Genomic DNA, 17499 nt, shown 5'->3' with positions numbered 1-17499 from the left:
GGATTTGGCCTCGTCTAAGGAATTGATTTTAATTTAGGTTATTGCTCATTGACCCTTGGCAGTTGTGCCAAGAACACTTTTTAAAATTTACCCATGCTCTCCCAAAGACGCATTAAACAAAAATATAAGAATATTTTAGAATTTGTGAAAAACAGCTCTGTCTTTCTTCCCTTGAGTTGAGTCTGTCCCCATATCTGATGCAGAACAGGCAGGAAAGGGGAGTGATTACTAGCTTTGTGTCAGTGACCTAGATGTGTGTACACTGGCCTAATAGTATCTTGAAAAATTAGCCTACCTGACGGCTTCCATGTTTGGTCAGATATCTAAATTAAAAATAAAAATCTTTATTTTGGGGTAGAATCATATGATGTTCAGAATCAAGAGTGACATTAGAAACCACCTAGACTAATGAACTCAGTTACAGCTGAAAGAAACTGCAAGTGAAATGACTTCCTTATTGTCATATAACCAATAAGGCAGAAGAAGACTTAAATCCCAAGTGTCTTAATTCCTAACTTGTCTTCCTATTCCATGTTTCATAAAGGAGTTCCTGATTATACTGCAGTGTAAATTCATGTCATTTCCAACCTTTCTAAAGTGGCAAACTGGTACAGCCCCTACGGAAAGCAGTATGGAGATGCCTTAAAAAACTACAAATAGTTATACCATGTGACCCAGAAATCCCACTTCTGAGTATTTATCTGAAGAAAATGGAAACACTAATTTGAAAAGATATATGCAGCTCCTATGTTCACTGCAGCGTTATTTACAATAGCCAAGACAATGGAAGCCACCTAGGTGTCCCTCAGTAGATGAATGGATAAAGAAGATGGGACATATACACACACACACAATGGAATATTATGCAGCAATACAAGAGAATTCTTGCCATTTGAGGCAACATGGATGGATCTAGAGGGTATTTTGCCAAGTGAAATAAGTCAAGCAGAGAAAGAAGAACACGGTGCGGTTTCATTTATATGTGGAACCTAAAAAATATATAAAAAACAAATGAACAAACAAAACAAAAACAGGCTCATAGAAACAGAGACCAAAGGGGTGACTACCAGAGTGGACAGAGTAGGGGAATGGGTGAAAAAGGTGAAGGGAAATAAAATGGGTTCATTTGGCCTCAACACAATGAAAGCCACTTGATACATATCTAATTCTGACAACTACCAGATAAATATTATTATCCCTCATTTTACAGTTGGATTATTCAGAGAAATTAAATTATTTACCCAATGTCATGGCCATAGCTGGCAGAGTCTGTTTGTCTAAAAAAAAAACCAAAAAACAAAAACCATGTGGGATTTTTTTTTTGCACCATATAAGTTTTGATTAAAATAAATAAAATGTAGAAATGATGCAGTTTTATTGGACTTACTCATAAAACATTAAGATGGTTGTGCTAGTATAGTTTTCTGATTGAATTATCCTCACAAACCTTTCTATTTGTGGCAGTTGCTTAAGCCTGAACTCAACTGAAACTTTAAATTATGTTAGATTTTTTAAAATATATTTTCTAGTCAATAGGGAGTTAGAATTCTTTAAATATTTATAGTTATTCTATTCTACTCAAATTAGCTCTTGAGTCTTGTTGGTAGCCAGGTTGTTTCACATAGTGAAAAGCAATCAGTGACTATCTGAAAGGCACTGAGCAGTGTTTTATATTCTTGTATGTCATCTCCAAAAGAGGACAGTGTCCTGATGTCTATGGTTGGGTGTAAATTAGAAGTTGGATATTGGGAACCTGTTTTATTCTGAGACAGATTTTGATGAGAAAGAAACTCTAAGGTTTGTCCCAGAAAAAAATAAAAGAAAAAAAGAATACAGGCTGATCCTCTGGGCTCCCTGTAAGATAGAAAAGAAATTGTGGAAGGTAGCCTGAGACTGAGAGAACGCTTTGGGGTTTAGGTAAATAGGTGAAGAGTGCCTTAGAAATTCAGTCCACAGTCTTTATTTTATAAATGAGGGAGAGGAGGCGTAGAATTAAAATAAAGGCCAATGGCAAGTGAAATCAGGAGTGGGGTTTTGTACCGACGCCTAATGCACTTTACCCCACGCTGCCACACATGAAAATCAATTAACTGATGTTGACTTGACTGCATTCAAAAGTAACTTGAGCTAAATAGTGGAAGAGCTGCTCTCCAGGAGAGCACTAATACAAAAAATAATAAAGTGCACTTTTTAATATTAAAGAGCTTGGCCACGGTCAAGCTTTCTAATTAGGTCAGGATAATTTAAAATGGACTAAAAACCATCCCAGGGGGCGATATAAAAATTCATAATTTTGCCCTAGATGCTGTCTCGGTGACCTTAGAGGTTTCAGAAGAGCAACAATGTATCCTCACTCCCTATGAGATTTAGGTATTTATACAGACAGCAGACTGTACAGAAAAGAAAATGCAGAAGCACACGCTCAAGGAGTAATAAAGATTTCAGCTTTTTATAAATACCTGTCCTTTTTTAGTCTGCCTTAAAAAGTACTGACAGGTTTTATGTCTGTGCTAATGTGAAATGACAGATAATTCATTTCAGAACACTGCAAAAAGCCACGGGATAAATGATTCAGTGCAACCTAAACTATCTTTTTTGACTTTAAAAAGTTCTCAGTTTGGCCCCAGCCAGTTTGGCTCAGTGGTTAGAGAGTTGGCCCACAGACTGAAGGGTCCTGGGTTCGATTTCGGCCAATGGCACGTACCTCAGTTGCAGGCTCAATCCTCAGCCTGGTTGGGGTGGGTGTGGGAGGCAACCAATCTATGTCTTTCTCACATCGATGTCTCTCTCTCTCTCTGTCCCTTCCACTCTCTCTGAAAAGCAATGGAAAAAATATCCTGGGGGAAGGATTAAAAAAAAAAAGTTCTCAGTTTGGGGATATATCCAATTTCACAGCATTTTTCAGTTTTAGAATCAGCTCAGTGGAAAAGTTTAGAATCCAGTCCACAGCCACTCCAGAAGCATTTACCTAGCTCTGTTGTGTGTGCCTGTAATATCTCTCATTTTGTAAGATCAATTTCTCATTAGTGCTAAGCCAAATTCTTACAGAGGAAAATGAAAAAACACATTTAATTGAGATGGGGTTTTTACCAAACCATTCAAAGGCCTATAAAGAAGAAATAACTTTAATAAAATAGAAAAAAAAAATGTTATAAGTACTCACAGGTTTATAGCTAGCTAATAAATAGTGTTTTTCAAAGTATGGTTCAAAGGAAGAACGTCCGTTAAGTGTTTAGTAGTTTTGTTTTGTTAATAAGGGAAAGCTGAACCATTCATGCTAATAGACACACCATAGATCTATGAAATGTACCTAAACCAGTGAAAATAATGAAAAAAAATTGTAACTGTGAAAATGAAGACAGGAATTTCAATCCTATCAAATCAAGTGAATGCACAAGGCTTTGCTATCCCCTTCTACAATTTACTCTTTGTTTCCCTACAGTGGTTAAATAGCTAAAGCTCTCATCATGGAGCCTCCTGGGGAAAAAAATGTGGTGTCATAAATTAATTCACACTGAAATGTAGTGATTAACCAGATACTCCGATGAGGAATTTGAGCACTGTTTAATCACCATTAATTGACTACTTATTGTGTTATTATGATGCCCTTTTCCTTCCTCAAGTACGTTTCAGTCTAGGGGAAACATAAGATGCTGAGGTCTGGGATACGGAGGAATGTACTAGAAGTATAAGAGGACAGAGAAGTAAGATGTATGGGTAGGAAGATCATAACCAAGGATCAGGGAACATCACCCAGACATAATTTGAGCAACAACAACAACAAAAACGTTGGAGAATAGTAAGCAATCTTCCATACAGTTATGAGACTGGGAAGCAGGAAAAGTCTTGTCCAGATGGAAGAAAACTGTTTGCAAACACTCAAGATATAGGATCTTCAGAGAATGACAAGCAGTTTATTACGAACGGAAGGTAGGATGTCTGCAGATGTGAGAAAGCCGCTAGGAATCTGATAGGAGATTGGGAAGGCAGGGAGAGATTATGAAGGATGTCCCGTGTCATGCTAAGGAGCTTGGATTTTGTACTGAATGGAGTGTGGAGACACGGATGGGCATTAAGTCGGTTGGCAGCATTATCATATGACACATTGTGATGGCAGTGGGACCGACACGTTTAAATAGGGAGTGGCCTGCTACTGGAGGCAGAGGTGGCAGAACTACAATAATAAGATGAATTCTAATGAGAAGCTCAAAGAAGGCCGTGGTAGTGAGAGAGACTCGTAATTATATGTTAAGCCCGAAACCCAAAGCTACGAACAAAGCTGCATAAGGCACCTGATATTTGGAAGAGACTCCTAAAAACGGAGGAGTCCTATAGCTCCTCCAGAGCCTAGGTAGCTGGGCGAGTTTTGCTTGTGGACGTATCTCACCAGCACAGCATCACCTCCCCCATGCACCGCACTCCTCGCCTCTGTGTTTGTAAGAGCGTATGTTAGAGAGAAAGACGTTCTTTGCAGGCTTTGCATCAGTGGGGACTGCTAGGCTTTTTCTTACCCTTTTCACTTCCAAACTCAAGTGAGGGGAAGGTTACCAGGACTCACTCCAAAAAATTACAGAATTATTCCTCGATTGAACTTTGCTTGGGTAACAGACTTGCTGATCGGCTCCTGGCCCTGTTTAAACAGGGAGAGCCTGACTGCAGAGACGACAGGCAGGGGAAAGGGAGCGACAGGAAGGAAACCGACGCTCTCACCACTTACAAGGCAAGAGTGTGTGGGGTCCCGTGGGTTGGATGGACCTCGGAGGAGGGAGGCAAGCGAGAGCTCTCTGGGCCCAGGAGCTGACGGAGTGGGCAAAGGCAGGGCCTGAAGAGGAGGCCCCAGGCCTCGCTGGCGCGTTCAGCAGCAAGAGCCAGTCCTTGGGGGTCTGCTTCAACAGCGGCCTGGAGGACTGCAGCTTTTCCCAAAGTGACAGCTATGTTGCAGTAAGGACCACAACAGAAATTGCACAAGAGACACGGGTCCCTTTCCAGCTCTGTCCTCCCTCCTCTGACACACAGAAGAGAGAAAGAACTGGAGAGCAGGAGGGGGAAAGGCTGGAGGAGAGACCGTCCTCGGTGCCCTGCGGCTGCAGTGCCCGGGGTCCTAGCCACCTGTCGGGCTGAGCTACGGGAGGAGAGCAGGGGAGCCAGATGAATTGACCTTGGTAACAACTGAGAGTTATTGACAAGCCATGGGACCTTCTTGGGTGTCTGAAGGAAGTGGGAAGGTGGTTTCCGCAGGACACGGTTAAAGGCAGTGACTAGAAAACATAAAACCCTTCACGTTCCTTAGCACCGCAGTTAGACTCTCCAGGAAGCCAAAAGGGGGACACATCTGACCTGACCAATTCGTTATGAGGGGGAAAGAAAAGTAAATGGTGACTTCTAAGGTAATAGTCTGATTTCTGTCCTGAGCTTTAAAAAAGAAATACTCTAAGCATTCCTTCTGGGCACAGTTACCTCATCCACATAATAAAGGATTTTCGGGTGGTTTTTAACCTTGTTTTCTTCCAAAACTCCCTTGAGAATCTCAGGAAAGTTACATACTAACTCTACAAAACCAGTCACGTGCATACCCAGGATTTTCCGTACAAATTCACATAAAATAGGTAACACTGAGGCAAGAAGCTAATTTCAGGACAAAGATGGAACGTAGTTCTGTATATGTTAAGTTCCGTGTGTCCGTGACAAATTCCTTTAGAAATATCCTTCAGAACAAGAAAAATATAAGTGTGTGTTTGTGGGGTTGGTTCTGTTTTGTTTTGTTAATTACAAACTCTGACAAAGAGGCTGCCTCTCTCTCACCCTCTCTTCAGAGCCAGGAGGTTGTGAAACTTTTCAGTGGCTTCGCACAAAAGCTCCTGCAGTTTCCTCAGGTTGCTTACAGTGATGCCCAGAGCCAGGGATGAGGTCCATTAATTAAAGTCACTTCTTCACTTAGGCTTTCTCCCACTTCCTAAAGGCTGTCACACATGTCTTTCTGGGTCACCTCACTGCTTCCTTCCAGCTCAACTGCCTCTAAAGAGAAGAGCATGTTGACGGCACAGCCTCCTTGAGTGCCTATGGCCCTTAGCTTTTAAAATACCTCACGGATCAAGTTGAAGAGTATGAATTTCTCTCATTTCCTTCATCTACAGGCAACATGTGTCTCCTCTTGTTACCCTTGAGTTTCCACTTCTGTCAGCTTCTATTGTAGGTCAGAGCTGGCACCAAGCGTGTGATCTTATGCAAAGCTTTCTTTTGATGTTTACTTTGGGTCGATGTAGCTTCAAGTGCAGTACACATTTTAGGAACCAGCAGGCCTGGACTAAAACCCTAGTAGTTACTTCAGTCCTCTGTGGCTCATTTTCTTTCTCTTCATTTATCAACTGAGTGTAATAATATATCCTGGGATCCTTGTAAGAATTAAAGCATTAAATGAGCTTTGTATAGGGCCTGTCAAATTGTAGAAACATAACAAATATTATCAAAACAAACTATAGGCCGGCCCAGGGAGCATGGCTCAGTGGTTGAGTGTCGACCTATGAACCAGGCAATTGAGGTTCGACTCTCGGTCAGTGCACGTGCCTGGGTTTTGGGCAAGGTCCCCAGTCGGGGCGTGCAGGAGGCAGCCGATCAATGACTCATCATTGATGTTTCTCTCTCTCTCTCTCCGTCTCCCTTCCTCTCTCTGAAATCAATAAAGACCTATTAAAAAAAAAACAAAAAAACTCTATAGGACATTTTGTTGTTTAAAAAGGGATTTGAAGTGCTCCGGACCTCAATTTCTTCATCTATAATTGATTAAAGTAGAGTCTGTCTAATTCAGTCCCCACTTATTGAGGACCAATTACTGTGGAGTTTATGAAGATAATAAGTGAAGGAGGTTACAAATTAGTCAGATGTCGCTGAGAGCCCTGCCGGGCGTGGCTCAGCGGTTGAGCGTTGACCTGGGATCCAGGCGATCGGGGTTCGATTCCCGGTCAGGGCACATGCCCAGGTTGCGGGCTCAATCAATGACTCTCTTATCATTGATGTTTCTATCTCCCTCTCCCTCTCCTTTCCTCTCTCTGAAATCAATAAAGATATATTAAAAAAAAAAAAAGTCACTGAGAGATAAACAACAAATCAGAGTGTGACTGAAATCAGAGCCCTGCCACTTGCTGAATAGCCTTGAATAAAATAGTAAATGATGATGAGCCACAGGTTTCTCACCAGTAAATGAGACTGATATTCAGCCCACATAATGGTTAGAAATGTTACATGAAATAAAGTGTGGAAGGTTATGATTCTGGACATGTAAAAAGTGAGCAATAATGTTTATCAGCAGAACCATTTTAAGACATTGACAGGTGCAAGACTCTTAGTTTTTTAAAGATACCACCCTAGGTTTTATCAAAAATAATAAAATATACCTATATCCATATAAAATATTTTTGTTATAAAGTATTTTGAAATAATTTTTATAACTTTATAATCAAAAGTGTTAATATGAGTAAAATTTTTATTATATTGTCACGATGGTAACATTTTTATTTAATAACGAAAGAGATAAGTTGCAGTTGGGTAATTGTGGCAATATTACATTGTATTATTTCTAACACTGTAGTTATTTTTTATTGTTTGAGCCAATGATTTTTTTTAGGTCTCAGATCTCTATGTAGGCCCTTGAAAATGCTGAAACTATAATGCTCAAAGGAAAAAAAATGCCCTGTTTGTGTGCACTAAGGAAAAATGTGACAGATGGAGTTCTGAGGAAGCAAAAATGAAGGCAGAAATAGGAATAATTCTAACTAAAGTGGATGAAGGAGTTCAACTAGATGGCATATTTAGGCAGTGAAAAATAGGTAAGCGTCTGACCACTGAAAGATGTTTAGTCCTATATGACTGGAGCAGTGGTCTCCAGATAGAGGTCTGAACAATTCAGAGATGTGCAAGAGACCCACTAGGGGACAGTAGGAGGGAAAGGAGAAAATGGCATACCTATGCTTTTACTAATAATTATAATTTCTAATTATTACCTGTTTACAGTATACCTATATAATAATTCAGAGAAGCAATTAGGGAAAAGATTCAATAGACGTATCAATGGGTCATTTTACCTACCCGTCTCCCAAACCAGTATAAGCATAAGATTTACTAATTTTCAACCATCAAATGAGATGTCACCTCTTCTGAGACACCTACCCTGACCACACTCATACACCCCAGGCTGGCAAGCTGTCTGTCCTATGTACTCCCAGTAGTTTCTCGTACTTACCTCTTTCCAGAATTTTTTATACAGAATGTTATTTTCCTGCTTATTTGTCTGAAGCTTCCTCTATTCCTTTGGTTCCTAAAGGTAGGAACTAGGGCTTATTTGTCATCATTTCCCAGACGTCTTCCACGGTGCCTGGAATAAAGAAGTTACTCAATAAGTTGAATCTGAGACACTTCCCTCTGCCCCCTGCTTCCACCGTTCGGTGGATTAATTCCTACCACTTATTGAGGACTCAGCTTAGATACCACTTTCTACAGAAAAGTTTGTCTCCATTTAGCACTGATCTCCTTTACTTGTAATTGCACATGTAATTGTCTTTCTTATTAAGAGACTGGTTATTTCATTCACCAAAGCAGGGAACCGAGAAGAGTTTTAAGTTCCTCTGGTGTTAAACCCTGTGTACCCAAGCTCCCTGGGGGATATTGCAGGAGGTCCTGTGGTGTAAAGGGATGACCTACACATCCAACCCAGATTAACTTGAACGGAGGCTCTGAGCTCGAAGTTGAGAAAAGCCTCTCCATAGCTGCTCTCTTTCTGACCTGCTTGGTAGCCGTATCCCCACCTATGGTTAATGTAAAAATCTGTAGGGTTCTCATTTCCCCAGAGAGTGTGTCCTGTTCACAAAAGCTAAGTGGAGTCATTATCAAAGGATACCAATATTTACATCAGCTTCCATGATCCCTCCTGTCCCTGCATCACAAACCCCTTGTTAATGTGCTGCGGCAGAGCCCTCAGGCCCGCTCTAGTCCACCCCAGGGAGAGTGGCTCTTCTCTCTTTTGCTATTGATTGGTGGTTACCAGCTGCACAGTTGCCACCATGCTTCTCAAAACCTTAGTTATTTTTCCTAAAATCAAAACCACTACTCTGGTTCGTTTCATCTCTTCTCTATCTTGTAAACATATTACTCCGACTTCTGATTTTTTTTCTCTCCTTTGCTCTTTTTGTTTCTTTCTTCTAAAAACTTTCCCCACTTCCAACTATCCATATCAAACCTGTCCACTTGTTACTGAACTCTTCCAGCTTTTATTAGTCTTCTCCTCTTCTGAATAGTGCAATAATTATAGCCTGATACATAATTTTGTTGTTCTGCAGTCCTTGTAGGAACAGTTAAATTGTTAGAACTTTTATGGACAGAAATTGTATCTTAAAGTTTTGTACATCTTCTACTAAATTTGGCATAGCCCCCAAAATACAGTCATCATTAGTAGTATGTAGTAGTCCAAAACCAGATGTTTCTGGTTTCTCTTACAGACAAAAGGTAGGATTGTGCTTTCTTGCTGTTTTAAGCTCATTTGAGGCCATTGCCTGGTTTTGGCAAAGCAATGAAATGTCAGTAGAAGTGTTGTGTGCCACTTCCATATGGTGATTTTTAAGGTCATTGTGTTGTTCGTCATATTTCTCTTTTTATCTCTCTTGGTAACTGGGAAACCACTTCACCCTGGATCCCTGAAAGAAGGTGACACATTAAAGAGAACTCCAGGAGACTCTTGATGGATAGCATCCAAAAGAACCAATGCCAGTTGTCATTGGTACTTGAGAGAGTCAACTATAAGTTGCATAGCAATTGAATCATGAATTTAAGATACTGGGCTAGTTGGGGGAAAAAGCAGTCAGAGACAGCAAAGAAGATTTATATGAAACAGATATGCTTCACACAAGCGGCCTGCCTCGGCTCACGCTGTAGACTTTCCCCAAATCTGCAAACCTCACATGAGTAGGCTGCCATAGGCTTGCATAGCAGAATTTCTCAAAGGTGTGCAAATCCCATGCAAATAGAACTGCCCTGAGCTCATGCTACATACTCTCTCAAAGGTCTAGAAACTGCACACAAGCAACAGCCAGGCTCAGCGTGCATTGTAGTTCTTGCCAAGTGACCCCCAAGCCTAGCATGAACAGTGACTGGTCTCAACATGCATTATAACACCCATCATCAGGCTGTCCAAAGCCTGGCATAAGTGGTGGCCAGTCTTGGTCTGTAATGTTTCCCTAACTAAGTGACCACAATTCAGCACAAGTGGCAGTCAGCCTCAGTTCACAGCACACATAGTCTCTCCCAAGCACTTCCAAGCCAAGCACAAATGGCAACCAATTGCCAATCACTTTGTAGAACATACCAAGGAGCTCCAAGCCCAGCACAAGTGGTGGCTAATGTTGGCCTTCACTGGAGCCCCTCCCAAGAGGCTCCAGACTGCACCAGAACCCCACTCAACCAGATCCACAACTGACATACCTGAAGGGTGACCTCAACTGGCAACAAAGCCCACTAATTGGTGCAGCCATTATGGAAAACAGTATGGTGGTTCCTCAAAATATTCGAAATGGAGCTGCCTTATGACCTAACAATTCCACTTCTGGGTATATATCCAAAGAAACCCAAAACACTAATTTGAAAAGATATATGCACCCCTATGTTCATTGCAGCTTTATTTATATAGACAAGACATGGAAGCAACCTAAGTGTCTATTGATAGACAAATGAATACAGAAAAGGTGGTACATATGTACACTGGCATATTATTCAGCCATAAAAAATAATAAAATCTTGCCATTTGTAACAATAGAGGGTATTATGCTAAGTGCATTAAGTCAAAGACAAAAACCATATGATTTCACTTATATATGGGATCTTAAAGAAACAAAATAAATAAACAACATAGAAATAAATTCATAGATTTTATTAGAGAACAAATTGATTGTCTCCAGGTGGGAGGGGTGGTGAAAGAATAGGGGAAAAGGTAGAAGGGATTAATATTTATAAATTTCCAGTTATAAAAATAGTCACAGGGATGTAAAGTACAGCAAAGGGAATATAGTAAAAAATACTGTAATAACTATATATGGTTCCCAGTGTGTACTGCACTTATAGAGGTGATCACTTCGTAAAGTATATAAATGTTTAATCACTATGTTGTACATCTGAAACTAACATAATATTGTATGTCAACAGAATTATACTTTTGGGTATTTATCCCAGAAAAATTGAAACTGATGTTTATGCAAAAACCTGTGCCCAAATGCTTATAGCAACTTTAATTGGAATATTAAAGTTTAAAATCTGCCCAGATGTCCTTCAATAGACGAATGGCTAAAGAAACGGATATATCCCAACCATGAAATACTGCTCAGTAATTAAAAGAAATGAATTACTGACACACACAACTTGAATGAATTTTTAGGGAATTAAGCTAAGTAAGTTAAAGGACAATCCCCAAAAGTTACATATTGTAAGATTGCACTTATGTATCATTTAATCCTGCATGTAACTCTACAATTATCTCAAATTTTTTTATTTAAACAAATATTTTACTATAACCTCAAAAATATGCATAAACCTGATAGAAAATGTCTAAAATCAATAGACTAATAACTATAAAATATTGCATAGGTAAATTTAAAAAGACCTACATAAATGGAGATATATAATATATATTAGTTGTAAAATAATATTGTTTTAATTCTTCCACATATTGACCTACAAATTCATTGAAATCTTAATCAAAATCTGAGCATGCTTTATAAGAATGGACAAGCTAGTTCTAAAAGTCATGTGGAAATGCAAAGAATATAGAATTGACAAAACAGCTTTGAAAAAGGAGAGAGAAGTAGGAAGTCTTCACTTCTCTGATGTCAAGACAGATCCTAATGACACAGTAATCAAGATGGTGTGGTTTTGGAATGAAGATAGACAAATAGGTCAATGGAACAGAGAAGAGACTTAAGAAATTGACCTACACATTTATGGCTGATTGATTTTTGACAATATGAAAAGGCCATGGAGAAACTACAGTCTTTTCTAAATGATAACATGGAACAATTGGATAACCATATCCTAAATAAATAAATAAATACATAAATAAATAAATATCTAGATTTATGGCTCAGAATATAAACAAAATGTAATCCAAAATGAATCATAAACATATAATTTAAAACTATAAAATTTCTAAAAGAAAACAGGAAATCTTTGTGACCTTAGGTTAGGTAAAGATTTCTTAGCACAACAACAAAAACACAAAATAAAAACACAAAAGCACAAAATAAAATTGAGAAATTGGATTTCATCTACATTAAGAACTTCTGTTACTCAAAAAATACTAAGACATGCCACAGACTGGCAAAAAACATTTGGAAATCTCATACCTACTTACTGTAATGGCTAAAATGAAAAGGACTGGCCATGTTGAGTGTTGTAAGGACACTCTTACAGTCATGCTAGAAATGTAAAGTGGAGCAAACACTTGGAAACCGTACAACAGCTTCTTAAAAAGTTAAACAAAAACTGGATGATCCATTCCTTATACTCATAAGAATTTATGCAAAAGAAATTAAATCTAATTTTCCTAAAATACTTGTACACAAATATTGGCAGCAGCTTTATTTGTATTAACCCCACGCTGAAAATAACCCAGACGTCAAGCTAATCCCAGTTTAATTGTGCTGAGTGAAAGAAACTAAACAAAGGGAATATATACATAATGTTATAATTCTATTTGTATAAAATTCTGCATAAGTGAAAACTTACTGTAGTGACAAACCAGATCAGTAGTTGCCTAGAGATAAGGGTGGGGTGAGAGGGGGCTAGGAGAAGAGACTACAAAGAAAGACAGAGATGCTTTGGGTGTGACATGCATGCTGACTGTCTTGACTATCTAATAGCTTCAAGACTGTATCTGTATCTGAGGACTTTTCAAAGTATACACTTTAAACATGTGAGCTCATAATATGCCCATCATACCTCAATAAAACTATAAAAAACAGGCAGCTTCCCATTGCCCTTAGAAAAAGGTGAGATGTTTTCCATAGTAGACTGTGTCCCTCATGATCTTTCCTGCAGTCTACCCCCCAGGCTCATCTTGGGCCACTCCCCGCCCCCTCCATACGCTGCCGTCATAACTGGCCACTGGTTCTCCAAGGTTTTGTTGTCCATCTCACTTCAAGGCCTTTGCAAATCCTGTTCCCTCTGCTTTCCCACATTTTGCCTAGTTCACTCTCTCTTATCCCTTGGATCTCAGCTCAGAAGAGACATATTCCTCCCAGAAGAGACATATCAAATACCCTAAATAGCTGAGGTTTGCATATTGAAAATTTTACCTAGCCCTCTACTTTTTTCTTTCTAAAATTTGACACAAATTTTATTTATATTTTGAGTAAGTTGTGAAATAATACTTATTACATACCACTGAAGTATAATTTACATATATTACCTAGTTAATACTTTTAAAGAACAGTTCGATATAATTATGACAGTTTTACGTATAAGGAAAGAGATTAACTTTACTCAAGATCACACGCGTACAGTCAATGGCAGTGATGTGAACCCAGCCTTTTCAGACTGGAAAGCGTATAGTCTTAATTAATGACTAATGATTCTGTGATATAATAGCCACTCTGATGTGATACCAAAAAGAAATCTAATCTAAAAGTCAGAGCATGATCTCTAAATAATATGGCACGAGGTGAATAGATGGTACTTTCGGGCATGTACTTGGAAGTATCTGAATTAGGCTGTGTGGTGTCTGACAGGTCAGCCAAACCTGGAAAACTTGGAAATGAAGGGTCTAGAAAATGGTTCTGAAATTTGGAAAGCAAAATAGACTTCCAGAAATAAGCAATGGCCCCAGCCGGGTAGCTCATAGCTGTGGGTTTGATTCCCAGTCAGGGCATATACCTACGTGCATACTGGAGGCAACCGATAGATGTTTTACTCTCACATGGATGTTTCTCTCTCTCTCCCTGCCCCCCTCCCTATCTTCCCTTCCTTTCTCTCTAAAATCATTAGACATATCCTCAGGTGAAGGTTAAAAACAAATAGCAATGAATCCTTGCAAGACAAGGTTAAGCACAATGCCATCCTGGGTAGACTATGGTACTGGGCACATTAATAAGACTGAGATCTACTGATTAAATGCAAGATGAGAGCCAAGGTACCTCCAGATCTAGAGAGAAACTCATGGAGAAATTAAGAGACCAGAATATACTCAGCAGGACTTGATACTGAGTGCTGGAATGCTGGTTTGCATTTCTAAGATCTCTCTTTAACCCCAACAGACCTTCACCTCACCACTCCCTTACCAGCCTGCTCCATTCAAGGTTGTCCAGCAGAATTAATCCCCAAATCTGAAAATTCCAAATGTAGGAGTCACATGGTAATACTAGCCGAGAGGAGAAGATACATAGAAGCAGAAAATTGCAAGGAAATATTTATTCAATGTTCAATTATCTAGTAATTAGGCATGCAATAGTAAGACGTTATAATGTAAATCACATTCATTGTCTAATCTATCTTTTATTTATTAAGTTGAAAAATGAGTTCTCCTGATAAGCACCTGATATATGAATCAATAGACAGGCTTTTAGTTAAATGACCCTGCCACTTGACAGATAAAAAACATCATGGTATTTAGAACTCTTCGTCCCCCAGTGTATCGGTGTCTTAGAGTGCAGGAGTGTTCATAAACTATCTTAAAAACGAGAATATAATATATTGTCTGCTGTCAGTGAGAAAGGACTTCTCTTAAGTCAAGAGCTGAAATAGTGCCAGTATCTAAGATACATTCTTTCTTTAAAGAAGGTGAACTTTTAAGACAAACTTCTTACCTGCTAGATTGGAATTTACACCAGTCAGTAAAATCCAAATATTTTCAAGATACTGATAATCTGCAGAGATTATAGTCATTTAGCTAAATTTCAATAGTTAGTTATTCTCACAAGAGAATGACTATTTACAAAAAGTATAATTTTTGCTTTCAAATATATCTTTTTTGTAGCGTTGTATTTTGGGGATTAAAAAAGAATAAATACATTATATTCCAGTTTTATAGAAATTGAGCACTGTCTAAAGAAATAAACAGGATTTTTTATTGAGCATCTTGAATGTTATATAACTTTTGGGGGGTCACTGTTTTTCAAATGTCTCAAGTCACTATCCCTCCTAGACATAAATTACAAAATAAAATGAACTATTCTTAGTTTGCTTTGCCTCTAAATGTGTCTCCATTCTACGTATTGTAAATCAAGTTTGACCCATATTAAAAACAATTTGATGTTTCGAAACTGATATCTTTATTGATGACAATATCTAAGTACACATTCACAAGCAGTATTTAGCAACCTAGAATCTAATCCAATTGTTACAAAAAGCTCAATCATCCCAATAACTGTCAGTGCTGCGCAACTGGCCAGATTGAATCCACATTTTCAAATAACATAAAAGATGTTGACTAAACTGATTCAGCCATGCATGTATCTTAAATAGTTTAATATTATCTCATTGCTATGGCATGAACTATTACTTTCAGACAAGCACGATCCAGTTTTAGAATGTGAAGTTCAGTGGAGTCACTGGTTCTTACCAAAAGCAGTGCAGCCTGTTTCCTCTCTCCTAAAAGAAGTCAGTCCAAATCTAGTGGCATATCAAACAAAAGTACAGCAGCCACTTCTGTTACATTTCAGGTTGCTTGAGTAGGTTGATGCACCAGTGAAATATATATTTCAGGAGCTTAGAAGAGAAAAACGGACAAAAGTACTAATTAAATTTAAACCCGTATGTTGCTGGAATGATGACTACACAGGAGAATACGGTAATGCTGAATGTCAGCCTCATTTTCACTGAACTTTAAAACAGTTTTAATAATGCTGTAATTTTTCACCTTCATGTGAGACTCAAGGTCCATTCTTAACAAAGGTCTCGAAAGAGCCCGAATGCAAACTCAGGTAGCATGTTTTTATGTTTAAAAAGTGCGGTGCGAGCAGCCCGGGCGCCAGGTCTCGGGCCTCATTTACATACCCTTGCTGCGGGAGTGGCCCTGCGGAGAGGCTGCCATAAATCATCTCGGGGCTGTGGACAATTAATTTCATGTTCTGTACTTGTCCTCCTCTGTGTTTTTATGCTGTTTCTTTTTATATTTAAGTTTTGAGGTTGCTCGTGGTTTGAGGTGAAATACCCAAGCTTAATATTAAAATATTTCTGGGTGATATTATAGTATAAGTTTTAATAACCCAATTCAAGGTCACCTTTTCCCACAAGTTTTAAAATGAACTGTCAAGAAAAGTGTCAAAAGAAAAATAACCTGTAACTTCCTAACCCTTTTACATATGAGAAGATAGTAAGTGGGTTTATTGCATAATTTCTTTTAGAGTAAAACATTTCTAGTATTGCTGCGTATTTTCCCAGAGAGCCTTTGTTTTGTTTATTGTTCCTTGGAAGTGGTTTCAGACTTCATCAGAGTTTCTTGCTACTTAGATCATTTTTGGTAAAACAAGGAAAAAACCTCTTTTTTAATAATTTTCAGAATAGCTATTCTTCCAGACGGAAACCTACGGATCCTAAATGCTTCTAAATCAGACGAGGGCAAATACATTTGCCAGGGGGAAAATGTGTTTGGTTCTGCTGAAATCTTAGCTGCAGTATCTGTAAAAGGTAAGAAAATATGGCCAAATATTTCATAAATGTAATTTCATGGTCTTATCAGAAAGTAAATAAATATAATATGCATGTGTGTGCATGTTCCTGTTGATAAAAAACACATTGTAAAAATGGAAACTACACAGCCAGATAGTCCCTTTCCATTATTTAGGGGACCATAAAGAAATGGAATGCCTTGTCGGTAGAAATTTAAATACTTTTCCTTGAACACAGTAAGTGAGAAGATGAAGACAGCTTTCGGAAGTTTTAGTCGGTGTCTCAAAATTTGAAAGTATGCTAACAGTATAAAAATATTTTTTCTCTACCAAGATTAATTTTAGCGTTAATCAGTAATATTCCTTTATTACCACTTCAACAGAGGATTTGGGGTAGAAAGGCAGAAGGGGGACATGAAGGTGATGTGTTAGAGTGAGTGTGCATCACATAAACTGACAGGCCAGAGCTGCTCTTTGATGTTTGCATCAATGGAATTTTTTATATGTCATTTTTTGATATTTCAAATACTGCTACTTAAATGTTTCTGTTAGTTTTCTGTTTCTAAAGTGAACTAGATTTCAAGCCTTGAACCTTCGAGACTACATGTCACCACTGAATAGTAAGAAAATCTCATATGTTCGGCAGTTTCTTTAATTGGCACAAGAATATTTTTCACAATTGAACTATATACTTAATTAATTTTCCATTTGTGCATGTGTTTAATAGTGAATTCTGTTTTGGCCATAAAAATATAAAAATGTTAATTTATCTCTTTTTTTAGAAAAATATCAGCATTCTGGTATTTTAAAGGACAGGCAAACATCAATGGAAGGAAAATAATTTAAAAGATATCTTCATGTC

General features: G+C 38.4%; 1 protein-coding gene across 1 annotated transcript in view; it reads left to right on the top strand.

Annotated features, from left to right (window-relative positions):
- The window catches only part of CNTN5 (contactin 5), a 968886-nt gene that overhangs the window by 837405 nt on the left and 113982 nt on the right, over positions 1 to 17499 (top strand). The window contains exon 14 of the mRNA XM_081155637.1: positions 16529 to 16656. Coding sequence (XP_081011763.1) covers positions 16529 to 16656 — 128 coding nt within the window. The remainder of the gene's footprint in view (positions 1 to 16528; positions 16657 to 17499) is intronic.

Source organism: Miniopterus schreibersii (genome assembly GCF_964146895.1).
Source record: "Miniopterus schreibersii genome assembly, chromosome: 12".
In the NCBI taxonomy this organism is placed as follows: Eukaryota; Metazoa; Chordata; class Mammalia; order Chiroptera; family Miniopteridae; genus Miniopterus; species Miniopterus schreibersii.
The sequence above is the reverse complement of the archived record's forward strand: the minus strand, read 5'-3'. Positions and strand labels throughout refer to the sequence as shown.